The sequence below is a fragment of the Oncorhynchus gorbuscha genome, linkage group LG09 (assembly GCF_021184085.1).
Source record: "Oncorhynchus gorbuscha isolate QuinsamMale2020 ecotype Even-year linkage group LG09, OgorEven_v1.0, whole genome shotgun sequence".
Classification (NCBI taxonomy): Eukaryota; Metazoa; Chordata; class Actinopteri; order Salmoniformes; family Salmonidae; genus Oncorhynchus; species Oncorhynchus gorbuscha.
Genome location: NC_060181.1, coordinates 90,589,831 through 90,606,269, shown reverse-complemented (window position 1 = coordinate 90,606,269; position 16,439 = coordinate 90,589,831). Strand labels below are relative to the sequence as shown.

The 16,439-nt window shown below is 42.1% G+C and overlaps 1 protein-coding gene across 1 annotated transcript; it reads right to left on the bottom strand.

The window, feature by feature from the left end:
- Positions 1 to 11,063: 11,063 nt before the first annotated feature.
- LOC124044472 (endothelin receptor type B-like) lies at positions 11,064 to 15,139 on the bottom strand. The gene is made up of 7 exons (XM_046364102.1): positions 14,753 to 15,139; positions 14,524 to 14,636; positions 12,683 to 12,887; positions 12,344 to 12,484; positions 11,905 to 12,038; positions 11,715 to 11,823; positions 11,064 to 11,198 (listed from the first exon to the last, which is right to left on the bottom strand). The coding sequence occupies exons 1-7, from the start codon at positions 15,137 to 15,139 to the stop codon at positions 11,064 to 11,066; spliced, it is 1,224 nt and encodes a 407-aa protein (XP_046220058.1).
- Positions 15,140 to 16,439: the final 1,300 nt, after the last annotated feature.

Sequence of the window (16,439 nt, the reverse complement as noted above, 5' to 3'; positions counted from 1 at the left end):
TCATTAGAACCTTGGGCTATGATTCAGCTCATTAGAAACCGTGGGCTATGATTCAGCTCATTAGAACCTTGGGCTATGATTCAGCTCATTAGAACCTTGGGCTATGATTCAGCTCATTAGAACCTTGGGCTATGATTCAGCTCATTAGAACCTTGGGCTATGATTCAGCTCATTAGAACCTTGGGCTATGATTCAGCTCGTTAGAACCGTGGGCTATGATTCAGCTCATTAGAAACCGTGGGCTATGATTTCGTTAGAATCCGTGGGCTATGATTCAGCTCGTTAGAAACCGTGGGCTATGATTCAGCTCATTAGAAACCGTGGGCTATGATTCAGCTCATTAGAAACCTTGGGCTATGATTCAGCTCATTAGAAACCGTGGGCTATGATTCAGCTCGTTAGAACCTTGGGCTATGATTCAGCTCATTAGAACCGTGGGCTATGATTCAGCTCATTAGAACCGTGGGCTATGATTCAGCTCATTAGAACCTTGGGCTATGATTCAGCTCATTAGAAACCGTGGGCTATGATTCAGCTCGTTAGAAACCGTGGGCTATGATTCAGCTCATTAGAACCTTGGGCTATGATTCAGCTCATTAGAACCGTGGGCTATGATTCAGCTCATTAGAACCTTGGGCTATGATTCAGCTCATTAGAACCTTGGGCTATGATTCATCTCATTAGAACCTTGGGCTATGATTCAGCTCATTAGAAACCATGGGCTATGATTCAGCTCATTAGAACCTTGGGCTATGATTCAGCTCATTAGAACCTTGGGCTATGATTCAGCTCATTAGAACCGTGGGCTATGATTCAGCTCATTAGAACCTTGGGCTATGATTCAGCTCATTAGAACCTTGGGCTATGATTCAGCTCATTAGAACCTTGGGCTATGATTCAGCTCATTAGAAACCGTGGGCTATGATTCAGCTCATTAGAACCTTGGGCTATGATTCAGCTCATTAGAACCTTGGGCTATGATTCAGCTCATTAGAACCGTGGGCTATGATTCAGCTCGTTACAACCGTGGGCTATGATTCAACTCATTAGAAACTTCTCTGCAGGCAATACTGTACTTCTCCGCAGCAATACTGTACTTCTCTGCAGGCAATACTGTACTTCTCTGCAGGCAATACTGTACTTCTCTGCCGGCAATATTTCTCTGCAGGCAATACTGTACTTCTCTACAGGCAATACTGTACTTCTCTGCAGGCAATACTGTACTTCTCTGCAGGCAATACTTCTCTGCCGGCAATACTTCTCTGCCGGCAATACTTCTCTGCAGGCAATACTTCTCTGCAGGCAATACTTCTCTGCAGGCAATACTTCTCTGCAGGCAATACTTCTCTGCAGGCAATACTTCTCTGCCGGCAATACTTCTCTGCAGGCAATACTTCACTGCAGGCAATACTTCTCTGCAGGCAATACTTGAAAAAAAAAACCCAGAAAAACAAATGTAGCACAGCAGTTTGCAGCTTTTGATTCAGAAATAAACATACCTGGTTTCTTTCTTCCCCTTTCAACATGTCTTTTCAGTAAACAAAGCCTACCAATACTTTTTTTCTGCACAGCGCTGTATTTTATGGAATGTATGGAAATTAATACAGTGATCTGTATAAATTATTAATGAAGATAATGTACAGTTTCTATACTGTACATACTGTACATTACTGACTGATACGGTTATGATGTAATGTTACCCCTGGTAATGTTACCCCTGGTACTTAGTACTTAGTACAGTACATAGTGATTTTCATGTCGATCTATCTATTCAATGTCTGTTCTGTTTCCTCAGCAGTACGGGGCCCTGCAGTTAAAACTGATGTGACAGCAATGGTTACCACAATTCCCATCACAATTCAGCACCAGGTTGAAGGCAATGTAATTTGTGCACGTTGACATCTTCGTTGATGTGAACTAATGTGAAATGGGTGTCAGGGCAACCACGAGGACATTTGAGTAAAAATGACATTTCAGTAGAAACAACAGGAGAAAGGCATGGAGGGAGGTTAAGCAACCACATAACGTGATCACAACGGCCAGAACATTTCCCCACCGCAACCAAGATTGGAATACATCTTAAATGTTTCCCCATCTGGAAATGAAAGGAAATCAGATCAGCCTATCTAAAAGCCATATGTCACCTTCCTAGATAATTGAAAAGGAACACACTGAGATCGAGTCGATGTCACACGGGACGATCCCTGCCTGTCAAATTGCAACAGATGTGAAATTCCATCAGATTTGTCTGTAAAGCGCCCATTGAAAGCATGTAGCAGTGTAAATATGAAAACAAAGAGATGCTTGTCTTGGTGCAGAGGTCTTTCCTGTTTTCTTTCTCCTTCTTTTTTCAGGAGGTGGGGGGGGGGGGCGAGGTGCTTATCACATCTGCAGTGCCCCTGCGCCTCCGTAGGCTATACAATATTAATCCCCCTCCCACGTCTACAGATGCACTTAAAGGAAGGTGACATGCATGACATGTCCAGGACCTCCTGATGGCTCGTGTTCTGGAGTGCAACCTCTAAGAGAGGCCCCAAGTACCCTGAAGTGATGTAAATTTGCAGAGGGAGTCCAATTTCCATCACTGTGCTGTCACTGCCAAGGTCATTAAACTAAATCATCCCGCCGTGTGTCACATAGCTCCCATTTTAAAGTCCCCTCAATAATGGAGCTATACTTTGTACTGCAGATTGCAGAACACTATTGAATCTCTGACCTGACAGCGCCAAGGAGCAAGATTAGCCTCGGCTATTTCATCTCTTGGAAATCACAGCCAGAAAAGTGCGTATGAATATGAGGTTACCATAAAATAATAAATTGATCATTTTGACACTATTGGATGTCAGAATGATATGAACTTTAGTAAAAGACTCTGTCAGATCTACTCTATATGGAACCTACGTCGTTGAAGGTCAATTAAGAAGATCCTGTACACTGAAGGCTGCTACTGGCAACCTTGCACAGTGTGGATATATCATCGTTAATGAGACGACACGAGGGAAAACATTCGGACTCCATAGACAGCCAGAGAAGAAGACAGGAAATACTACCACAAGAAAAAAAGAAGAAAAAAAAAAAGCATTTATCCTGAGAGAAATCCATTGCCCAGAACAACAGAAGTTATAGTATCCTTGGGCCGCGTTCTAAGAAACTATTTTTCTTTCACCCCCTTAGAAGAGAAATGTACTGCTGTAGAGGAGAAAGAGATGAATGTGTTGGAGGAGCAGCAACCCCAGTTTGAGACAGTGGGGCCTTTTTTGGTTGTTGTCTCCCCTCTGGAGCCATGTTTACCCAGGGAGCCCTTCAGGCCAGGGAACAAACAGGCCTCTGTGAACACTGACCCACTGTGCCCAGTAGCCAGACAGCAAACCACCCCTCCCATGTTAATTGAAACCTTAGACACAGAGTCCACCGCAGCCCAGTGACGGAGGGTGCCAGGCTTTTCTTGCATCCACCTGCACTTTGGTTATCGCCCATCAAAACAAGGACAGGCTGACAGGGTTTTGACTGCAGCCATGTGAAACCACCAGACCGCAAACTCAAAATGTCTCTTTTTTTCTTTCATTCACAGGTATTCACAGACACCTATATACCTCAATGTAGTATAAGGTAGACACTTTAGCCTAGTAACAATTTTATTTGATACATGTGGTCTTAATTATCAAGCTTCTCCACTTTCGGGGAATTAGCAGTGAATATATTGGTTCATCTGTTGGACACGGCTTCCTACCTTTCGATGAAATGACGTTGAACCAACGTGAAATAGACGTTGAACCAACGTGAAATAGACGTTGAACTGATGTCTGTGCCCAGTGGGTTGTTGTCGCGTCTAACACATTAGTAGCGCAAGCCACTCTGGCAGGCATTCACTGCATTTGATTGCATGCTTGCCATTACATCCAGACGTGAACAGAATAAGCGGTAGTGACAGTATCGTTTTGCACCTAACCCAGTACACAGAAAACCTTTTACATCTGCTCATTACGTTTACCCACGAGAGAGCACTGAAATGCTTTCATTGTTAGTGGCATTTTCAGAAAAGAGCCCTAACACGACTTAATTTTTTTTGCCATGGCAACATCCGCATCTAGACGTTACTTTTATTTTGTCTGGTATGGTGAGAATGAGCCTGGTTTTGGGACATGGATTAAAAGCTTTTTAATCCCACGGTTGAGTGACCACTAGCAGCTCTGCCTAGTGATCTGGCTCTCCCTGCTGTTTGCAGGTTTCTCTGAAGTTTTTCCTGCATTAGGCTGTAGTGGCAGGCTCCTCACTGTTTTAACATGCAAGGCCCAAATGCCTATTAATTAAATGCCTGCTGGTTCTGTACAAGAAGTCTTGCCTTGTTAATTCCAGTCCATTCAAACTGTATATTTCTTATCAAGATCTGCTCGCATCCAACAATTTTTATTTATTTAAATGAAATGCTGCCTTGATGCTGGGTGCCAGCCTCTCTCTGTCTAATCTAATCAAATCAAATTGTATTTGTCACATGCGTCGAATACAACAGGTGTAGACCTTGCCGTAAAATGCTTACTTTACAAGCCTTTAACCAACAATGCAGTTCAAGAAATAGAGTTAAGAAAATATTTCAAACGAAATAATCTGAAGTCAAAAAGTGAATAATGGAGGCTATATCCAGGGGGTAACAGTACCGAGTCTATGTGCGGAGGTACAGGTTAGTCAAGGTCATTGAGGTAATATTTACATGTAGGTAGGGGTAAAGTGACTCTGCGTAGATAATAAACAGGTTAGTTGATGTAATTGAGGTCATATTTACATGTAGGTAGGGTTAAAGTGAGTCTGCGTAGATAATAAACAGGTTAGTCAAGGTAATTGAGGTAATATGTACATGTAGGTAGGGGTAAAGTGACTCTGCGTAGATAATAAACAGGTTAGTTGAGGTAATTGAGGTCATTTGTACATGTAGGTAGGGGTGAAGTGACTATGCATAGATAATAAACAGGTTAGTTGAGGTAATTGAGGTCATATTTACATGTAGGTAGGGGTAAAGTGACTCTGCATAGATAATAAACAACCTCTCTGTTTATTGAATGAGGTTGCATCTATAGTGTACTTGTTTTACTTAAATGTCTACACCTGTGTGTAGGTGGAGTGTAGGTGTATTCAGACTATTATAGAGGACTGTATGATTGTTTTTTGTTGGGGACAACAAGAGCGATGTTTAGTCTGGTGAGAGTTTCCATATTACGTCTGATTACAGAGAAAGCCACAATGACAGAGGTGTGTTTTCTTCATTATACAGAGAGTGAGGGTATCACGTTTGAGGTAAGACCCAAATGCAGACAACGTTGAATTAACCACAGTTTAGTCATTCAACAGGGTCAGGCAAAAGACAGGTCAATGACAGGCAGGGGTCAATAATTCAGACAGGTGGGGCAAAGGTACCGGGCGACAGGCAGGCTCAGGATCAGGGCAGGCAGGGGTCAGTAATCCAGACAGGTAGGGCACCGGGCGACAGGCAGGCTCAGGGTCAGTGTAGGCAGAGGTCAGTAATTCAGACAGGTGGGGCTCCGGGCGACAGGCAGGCTCAGGGTCAGTGTAGGCAGAGGTCAGTAATCCAGACAGGTAGGGCACCGGGCGACAGGCAGGCTCAGGGTCAGTGTAGGCAGGGGTCAGTAATCCAGACAGGTAGGGCACCGGGCGACAGGCAGGCTCAGGGTCAGTGTAGGCAGGGGTCAGTAATCCAGACAGGTGGGGCTCCGGGCGACAGGCAGGCTCAGGGTCAGTGTAGGCAGGGTCAGTAATCCAGACAGGTGGGGCTCCGGGCGACAGGCAGGCTCAGGGTCAGTGTAGGCAGGGGTCAGTAATCCAGACAGGTGGGGCACTGGGCGACAGGCAGGCTCAGGGTCAGTGTAGGCAGGGGTCAGTAATCCAGACAGGTGGGGCTCCGGGCGACAGGCAGGCTCAGGATCAGGGCAGGCAGGGGTCAGTAATCCAGACAGGTAGGGCACCGGGCGACAGGCAGGCTCAGGATCAGGACAGGCTGAAAAGGTCAAAACTGGGAAAACTAGGGAACAGGAACATTAAAGAGACGTGAACAGAGGGAAAACCAGTGGTAGGCTTGATGAAACAAAACAAACTGGCAACAGACAAAACAGAGAACACAGGTATAAATACACAGGGGATAATGGAGAAGATGGGTGACACCTGGAGGGGGTGGAGACAATCACAAGACAGGTGAAGCAGATCAGGGGGTGACAGAGGGATTGTATAGACCTGATTTGAGAAAGGTTTACCACCTCTAAGGACAGACACTTCCTGCTTCCTGTCCCCCTAATGGACTTCCTGCTTCCTGTCCCCCTACTGGACTTGTACCTTGTTAGTACAAAAAACACCCCCCCCACCCCTGGCCCATGTTGACTCCAATTCTTTCCGCAGTTGTGTCAAGTTGGCTGGATATCCCTTGGGTGGTTGGCCATTCTTGATACACACGGGAAACTGTTGAACGTGAAAAATCCTGCAGCGTTGCAGTTCTTGATATTTTGTCTTGTCCATTCACCCTCTGAATGGCACACATACACAATCCATGTCTCAATTGTCTCAGGGCTTAAACATCCTTCTTTAACCTGTCTCATCCCCTTCATTTACACTAATTGAAGTGACTTTAACAAGTGACATCAATAACAGATCATAGCTTTCTCCTGGATTCACATGGTCGGTCTATGCCATGGTCAGTCTATGCCAGTCTAATGTTTTGTACACTCAGTGGATATTATACAATGGGGTTGTTTCTCAAGCTTTCCCAATGTGTTTGCAGAAACCTTTCCACTGGTTTTGTACTCATGTTCTAAACGCACTTTAGCAGAGCAAATAGATATCTCAAGGTACAAATCAAGACTTCACATGTCAAACTGTGAAGCTAGAAGGAAGTTCATTCACACAAATATCAAGAGGCTTTACAACATGAAAGCGCAAGTTGTCCAAAGCGTTGCTGGGAGTACTGACAAAGTTTATGAAGAAGAAAGTGAATGTATTTTTAATCCTGTGCAGCACGTGCAACAATGAGAGGCTGAGTGCTTAGATATGCCACCCCTGGGGCAGGTGCTATACTTAAGTCTTACAACAGCCTCATTATCGCCTTCCACTCACATCAGGTCCTAGCAGCAGTTTGTCACAGACAGACTCCTCTCTGCCTGCCAGTAGGCATCAGACCAATACTCCTGCAACACTACTGTACATAATTACCATATGGACAGCATTTTGAGCCAGACTGAAGACTAAAAAGCCCTCCAGGCAGATTCCCTAGATAACTAAATGAATATTTTATCTAATTTCCATCTAATTTGCACCAAATTATTATACAGAAGTGAAATTTGTAATTAATTTATAGAACAGATCAAACACAGGTTCATACTTTGATTTTTTTGGGGGGGAGCTGTTATTTTGATGCTTTTAATCTCCTCTGCGTTTCACAGCATCTCTATATATAATCAAGCACTATTATAAAACATGCTGCAAATGAATAGCTGTCAGCACACATAGAATGCTTGTCTGGGTTGTGAAAGCAGTTCCATGGAGATGTCCCCTTTACCTGCCACCCAACTGATTAATTAATTTCACACTGTTAATTAAATCCACAGTCTGGGGAGTCTCGGCGCCACCCTGGGAAACCATATCTGGGTCTTGTGTGCACAGATATTACTTAGGGAAGGTCTGAGACAACTGCTCTCTCTGTCTCTCTCAGAAGTTGACACTGACGTCACCGTCTCTGAGGACGAAAGACCATGATGTGTCTCAATGTCATCTGCCAGTCATGGCAACACACTGCGGGGAACAGGACAGGACCACACCATTTTAATGATGGTCCTTCTGTAGCTCAGTTGGTAGAGCATGGCGCTTGTAACGCCAGGGTAGTGGGTTCAATTCCCGGGACCACCCATACGTAGAATGTATGCACACATGACTGTAAGTTGCTTTGGATAAAAGCGTCTGCTAAATGGCTTATATTATTATATATATTTTACTGTGACAGGACAAGGTCCAACAATAATTGACAACAAGAGAATATGAGAGAAAAGTGGGAATCTGATACAAAATACAAAGTTAACCAATTTATTTTCAAAATAACCCGTAGATGATTATAAAACATACTGTATATAGAAAGAAAAACCCTTTCCCACCGTGCATTGTCCAAGTATAGCCGATTATTTTAAATGTCCAAGTATAGCCGATTATTTTAAATGTCTAAGTATAGCCGATTATTTTAGATGTCCAAGTATAGCCGGTTATTTTAAATGTCTAAGTATAGCCGGTTATTTTAGATGTCCAAGTATAGCCAGTTATTTTAGATGTCTAAGTATAGCCAGTTATTTTAGATGTCTAAGTATAGCCAGTTATTTTAGATGTCTAAGTATAGCCAGTTATTTTAGATGTCTAAGTATAGCCAGTTATTTTAGATGTCTAAGTATAGCCAGTTATTTTAGATGTCTAAGTATAGCCAGTTATTTTAGATGTCTAAGTATAGGCAGTTATTTGAGATGTCTAAGTATAGGCAGTTATTTGAGATGTCCAAGTATAGCCAGTTATTTTAGATGTCTAATTATAGTCAGTTATTTTAGATGTCTAAGTATAGCCAGTTATTTTAGATGTCTAAGTATAACTGGTTATTTTAGATGTCTAAGTATAGCCAGTTATTTTTAATGCCTAAGTATAGCCAGTTATTTTAGATGTCTCAGTATAGCCGGTTATTTTAAATGTCTAAGTATAGCCAGTTATTTTAGATGTCTCAGTATAGCCAGTTATTTTAGATGTCTAAGTACAACTGGTTATTTTAGATGTTTTGTGTGATATTCAAATCAGATCAGTTGCTTTTCCAGATCGTCTCCGAAATCAAAACAACACGCATTCATTGGTTCTGTTCTAAAGGAGTTTTCCATGACCCCGGTGTCTGGGCACCCGCATCACCATGTCCCCGGTGTCTGGGCACCCGCATCACCATGTGTTCCAGGCTGGCAAAGCACTCCAGCATGACAACAGAAGATGCATTGCAGGAGTCTAACACAGCAGATATCAAAGCAGTGTGGTTTAGAAGGTACGCTTCCCCCGCTTCCCTTTATTCACTTGTAGGAACATACACTATGCTAATCATGACTGTAATGCACAGATTGAATAGGATGTTCAAATGAGCCTGTAATTGCATAATGATGATATCATTTAGGAGATTATGAATATTTGTATTTTACTAGGCAAGTCAGTTAAGAACAAATTCTTATTTTCAATGACGGCCTAGGAGCAGTGGGTTAATGACCTTGTCCACTCGGGGGTTTGAACTTGCAACCTTGTGGTTACTAGTCCAACACTCTAACCACTAGGCTACCCTTCCTCCTTAGCCTCATACTGATGTTTGGTGAGAATTGATCTGTTTTCCATTTCAACGGGGATTTTGTAAGTCCCTGCGTTGAGACTGCTTCAGTTCAGTCCGTCAGTGGTTGACGTGTGGAAAATGGGCAGAGACGAGAGGCAACGGAGGAAACTATGTTGTGTTCTGACACTCATGAAGAAGAATGAAATGGTGATTACAACCACACGTAACGTATAAATAGGAATTTATTTTGACGTTTACATTCATTAAAGATCTAAAGAACAAAAAACAAGAAACTGTATGGGACCATAAGAGTGACTTCTAGCAATATCTTACCTAAATCAAATGCATTATCCTATTATTTGATTCACGGATGCTGTTTAATATGTCTGGGTATAAATCATCATATCGCCAAAAACATAAAGGAAAATGCAATTAATTGACATCCTTATAAATAATTCCCATACTGTACATACAGTCAGGTAGAGTTACAGTACAGAAACTATCGTACAGAGCATTATTGTATTCCATGACAAAGAATGACGATATTTTCATAACAGGTTGAAAGTCAGCCTCTCTCTCTAGAAGGCTTCCTTCTATACGTTACGGGGTGGAATATAATTCCTCCTTAAAATAGTTCACCAGATTGATAAGGTATTGGACGGAAGAAAGACTTCCTATCTGTGCTTGCCTTGTCCTGTGACAGGACCCATCAGGTGCTCAGCTCTGCCCTCACCCCTCCTTCTGACCCCTCCTTCTGACCCCATTCTGTCATCCTTCTGACCCCTCCTTCTGACCTCCTTCTGACCCCTCCTTCTGACCCCATTCTGTCATCTCCGTTTCCTCATTTTCCACTCGCAGGTCTTTTATAAAAGTGTCTCCGTTCATTACACATCTAAAAATGCATTACAAATAGGCATCAATCAGTCGTTCAGCGGCGAAGGCAGAATCCACTGGTGTCTCCGAAGCGATAGGTTTAGGAACTAAAGGTGCGAGATGTGAGAGGACGGCTTTCTCTCAGAGAGACGGAAATATACATTTGTGTCCTAATAATTTGTCATGCCCTCTCTGACACAGTTTTGATAATGAATAGGAGAACTAATTTGGTTATAAGCTTTTTCAAAATTCTCATTAAATTTCTTCTTAAAAAAACAACAACTAATCAGTATTTCTATGTAATTGGGTAATCTCTTTACAGGTGGTAAGAGCGTGTAATGCTGGATATGTGTCAAGACTAAGTGCCTTGAGGCAGAGTTTTCCAGGTAAACATGTTACCGGCCAGGGCACATAAACTCACAGTGTGTATGATATAGGTGCAACATGACGTACGTAGAGGAGTGGGAGTGAGTCAAGGCCCGAGGGAACGGAGTCAGAACTGTCTGACTCTCTTCGTCTGAGTGTGTCATATCATAAGCAGATGTTCTACTGATAACAAGCTCACAACAGACAATGCCACAGGATTTGTTGCTAAGCAACCCTATACCACTAATGACGGTACATTACAGTGTCTGAGTCTACAGAACCAATAAAGACATTGAGGAAAAGCCAAAGACTATAGGTTATGTATAGACCCTCACACTGAAATTACATTAATTAAATATTCACAACATTAAATAAGCCATCTTTGAAATTATTACAGAGAAACATCCATAGACACAGTAAAACTGAGCAAAAAAAGAAATAAATCTATGCCTATGTCATAGTAATATATTGTTTAAACAGTCAAGTGTCCTCTTACTCAAGTGGAGGTGGGCTTATTAGCTCTAATGTCACTGTGCATACAGGCCTGGTCCTGCTTATTTGACTTCAAGATAGACTGTACCTCTTCAAGCATCAATAGTTCAGGATGTATGCACCAACAACATAGGCGTTTCTAAGGGACAGACAAAAAGACAATGAGTTAGAGAAGTCCAAAGGACAATACATCATTTTCAAATACAGTCAAACACAAAACTATCAATGAATATGTTGTGGACAGGCTTAACATAGTTGACCAGAGATTTTGGTTCTGGGCTGTCAGATCAATATGCTATCAAGTTTTACGTTGCATTCTAGCACCGTAAATTCTCTTAGATTAAAATGCAAACTAGCAGCACTGTGAATGCCCTTAGATTAAACCTTAGCTATGAGTGTTGCTGATTCAGCTATGACCTGTCTGGTGTCTAGTTCAGCTCTGGTTACTGTTTTCAAAGGACTGCATTTTCTTACCCACCTCAAGTCATTGCCCTTTACAAGTTTAACTGTTAAAAGTCAACGAGTCAGAAATGACTGGAACATGTAGTCCATACAGCACGTGTCATATCGTCAGACTTCATCCTTTACCTACCTCGGTCTCGTGTGTGTAAGTACTGATATAATAAACAATGAGGAAGATTATATTCAATCTTACCTTGAAACATGTTTTGAATCGTTTGCTGACCATGTACAGAGCGATGGGGTTGATGCAGGAGTTCAGTGATGCCATATTAATGCCAATATAGTCCAGGACAAGAAACACACTGAAAAGGATGAGAGGATCAGGTCAGTAACACATACCACAATTGAGAACAGCAGTGACGGTTTAATGTATCCTTTCTTACCTCAGTAGCTGACACCTTTTAGAATCCTTCTCATCATAAATGGTGAGTTTTAAGATTCTGCTCAGGTACAGTGGTAACCAACAGAGTGTAAACACAAGCACTAAGCAAAACACCGTCTTGGCCACTTCTCGTCTCTGGGTGAAAACAGATAAGGAGATTTATCTTAGACATTTTAATGACAGCATAAAAACAATAACGGCATTACAGCGCTAGAACTACAGTGTCTATACTGCACCATGGGCCTCCATGTTCGGTCCAGGAAAGCTAATGGGATGTGGAGGCTTTTATTCCACCCCAGCACGAACACATTTGTTTAAAATAATCAACATATCATTGTCTTTGGGCTGGAGCATGATTAGTTGAATCAGCGTGTTTTACTGCTGGTCTGGAGTAGAAAGCTGTACATCTAATACCTCTCTAGTACCAGAGCTGTAATCACCTGTATGGTGTAGTTCCCCAGGGTATTCTCATTCTTCCTCAACATTTTCCGGGCCATCAGGGTGTAGAAGACAGCCGTGCAAGCCAGCGGCACGCAGAAGTAGAAACCGAAGAGCCACCAGTCTTTTGCTGATTTATAAAACTTATGGAAAAATTGAGTGTTTAGTATTGTGGTTTCCGGTTTTATATACATACTGGAATGTGATGATAAGCACACCTCACTGGCTGCATTATATCATCAATCTGTCGTTTTCATTTATTATCTAAAGAAAACCAAATGAAACACATTATTGACCTTTTATTTTTCCATATTACTGCATGTTGTCAGGACTGACATTACCTGCATGAACTGATTGGTCTGTATGGGGTGAAGCAGACATATTGTCAGATGCTGTCCTTTATACTCCATCGTTATCATATCAAAGCCGACAACTTCAGGCACAGCCAGGAATGTTGATATCACCCATATCACAGTTATTTCCACTACTGTCCACGTTGAAACCCCAATGCCTTTAATTCGATTCCAGGATGCAACAGCTCGATACCTAGAAAATCAACAGGGAAATTATGTGGCTGGGGAGCGTTTTGTTCATAACAATAAAACAAAAATCATATTGCAATGAAGGGAATTTCAGGGCCTACTTCAAATAAATATATTTGTTGAAATGTAGACATCAGCCAACTCTAACCATGTTACTCTTCTTATAACCTTTTGTATTCTATACTCTGGTTTTGCCTTGTAAAATCTAAGTAATACAGTCATGTCCAACTATCTTGAAACAGAAATGTGAACTGAAGGTGTAATCCTCTCACCTGTCATACCTGTCATACCTGTCATACCTGTCATACCTGTCATACCTGTCATACCTCTCATCTGTCATACCTGTCATTCCTCTCACCTGTCATACCTCTCATCTGTCATACCTGTCATTCCTCTCACCTGTCATACCTCTCACCTGTCATACCTCTCATCTGTCATACCTGTCATTCCTCTCACTTGTCATACCTCTCATCTGTCATACCTGTCATTCCTCTCACCTGTCATACCTCTCATCTGTCATACCTGTCATCACCTGTCATACCTGTCATACCTGTCATACCTGTCATACCTGTCATACCTGTCATCTGTCATACCTGTCATTCCTCTCACCTGTCATACCTCTCATCTGTCATACCTGTCATTCCATCTGTCACCTGTCATACCTCTCACCTGTCATACCTCTCATCTGTCATACCTGTCATTCCTCTCACCTGTCATACCTCTCATCTGTCATACCTGTCATTCCTCTCACCTGTCATACCTCTCATCTGTCATACCTGTCATACCTCTCACCTGTCATACCTGTCATACCTCTCACCTGTCATACCTGTCATACCTCTCACCTGTCATACCTCTCATCTGTCATACCTGTCATACCTGTCATACCTCTCACCTGTCATACCTCTCATACCTCTCACCTGTCATACCTCTCATCTGTCATACCTGTCATACCTCTCATCTGTCATACCTGTCATTCCTCTCACCTGTCATACCTGTCATACCTCTCACCTGTCATACCTCTCATCTGTCATACCTCTCATCTGTCATACCTGTCATTCCTCTCACCTGTCATACCTGTCATACCTCTCACCTGTCACCTCTCACCTGTCATACCTCTCATCTGTCATACCTGTCATACCTCTCATCTGTCATACCTGTCATTCCTCTCACCTGTCATACCTGTCATACCTCTCACCTGTCATACCTGTCATACCTCTCACCTGTCATACCTGTCAACGGTCATACCTCTCACCTGTCATACCTGTCAACGGTCATACCTCTCACCTGTCATACCTCTCACCTGTCACCTGTCATACCTCTCACCTGTCATACCTGTCATACCTCTCACCTGTCATACCTGTCAACGGTCATACCTCTCACCTGTCATACCTGTCAACGGTCATACATCTCACCTGTCATACCTCTCACCTGTCATACTTGTCACCTGTCATACCTCTCACCTGTCATACCTCTCACCTGTCATACCTCTCACCTGTCATACCTGCCATACCTCTCATCTGTCATACCTCTCATCTGTCATACCTCTCACCTGTCATACCTGTCATACCTGTCACCTGTCATACCTGTCACCTGTCATACCTCTCACCTGTCATACCTGTCATACCTGTCATACCTCTCACCTGTCAATGCTCAAGGCACATAAACTCAACACTGTGATTCCAACAGAGGTTTTCTGGATGAAAGGGATTAGTTTACAGAGTGCCAAACCAAACGGCCAGTCCTCAGCCATGAGCTGCAAAAACAACAAGTCAATATTATATTTAAAATCAATTTGTACTCAATAATACAAATCCGATTTGATAGATCAGGATAGACAGATCACTGCACCCCACATTGCTAATAACTCACCCTGTAAGCATTGACTGGAATATCTATCACGATATGCAGCAGGTCTCCCAAAGCAAGATTGGCAATGAGAATGTTAGGTCCACTTCTCATACATTTGTTTTCATATATAATTCTCAAGAGTACTGAATTTCCAACTATTCCAACGATGAATACAAGAGTAGACACCACAGTACTGATGTATTTGAAAGTGTCTCTGATTCCAGTCGACACTAAGCACATGGGATGGGGTCGGGGGCTTCGTCCTGCTGTTTTGAATAAGGGAACAGAACCATTCGATGTGTGGCCCTCTGTAAGCTCTACAGCATCTGAAGAGGCAGTGGCAAAGAGTTGAATAGTAGGAGCTGGTTGTGGATTCTGATCATTGGTCGCTGCACTGATTAAAACCATTGCATTGGCGAGCAGCAGAGAGAGAACAAGAGCTACAATTTCCATTGACGATGATTTCCTCAAAAGGCCCTGCAATTTACCCCTGGGAAGTAGTCTGCAAATGAGAATGGAAATCATTACTGGACACATTACAGCCTGGAGTGATTCCAAAAAATGAATCAAGGTGGAATAAAGTATATTGATTACAAGAAGCATTGATGATTGTCTGTGAAATTATAGATAACATTGAAAAATGTCAGTTTACCTACTGTACACGCCAATCGATCCAGCATCAACTTTTTCCTCCACAATGCAGTTGCAATTGTAGTCTACACACACAGTCTGTGGCTTAGCTAAGGCAGATTAAGGTTTTTATAGACTGAGATTTTATTGGCATGGTTAGTCATCAATCTGTCACCACATTACTGCTCTTGGTGCATCATTCTGGATGACAGGGCTTCACTGAAGTCTTGTCCTCAGCAGATGACTCTATACAAGTTAGAGCTCTGTTCTCAATCCAGTGGTTGTCTTACCATTGTACGTACAAATACAAAGTCAGCAATGATTAAACGACTTTTAGGGACACACCGACCCCGTAATTGTATCTGTGACAAATGTGAATCCTGTTATGATCTTTGACATTGAAACAAGTGTCTATCTTGAGAGGATAGGGACTTATAAAATTATGAATTTGGATACTAGACATAATATGGACCTGAACCTTCTTGTGATAGGAGAAAAGTCAGCCGTTATGGTCAGGGAGTTGCCAACCATGGTTTTCCAGTGCTGTGACAAGATACTGTGTAAAATCATTTATTAGGAGAATTTATCGGCACTGTCTTTTATCTAGCTAGCCAGCCTGTTTTAGAGGGATGATTCCATTAATTGTTCAAATTAACTGCCAACATTCCATTCAAATAATGCAGTCAATCCACAGCCATACACTACAACATGTTTTACATTTATGGTCTTTGTACATATATTTTAAAGGCTATTTATTCAGAAAAATGGCATTTATATGACAATATGACAACTTTTATTTTCCTGCATAAGTAAAATCGGGATTAAGCCTCTACTAACATTTTGACCCCATTCTGGAACTTTTAGGGTTTATGACGTAGCCCCTCTAATAATTTAACAGGATATCTATGCTGAGAGGGCATCACCGAGTTCTACATTTCATATGACGTAATAATCAAATGCACACGAAGCTGTTGCCATGTATTTGATCAAATAATGAATATATCTCATTGACATCATGAAATAGGAAAAACAATAACACGTCATTCAATTGATGCCTCGAATATTTATACATGATTTC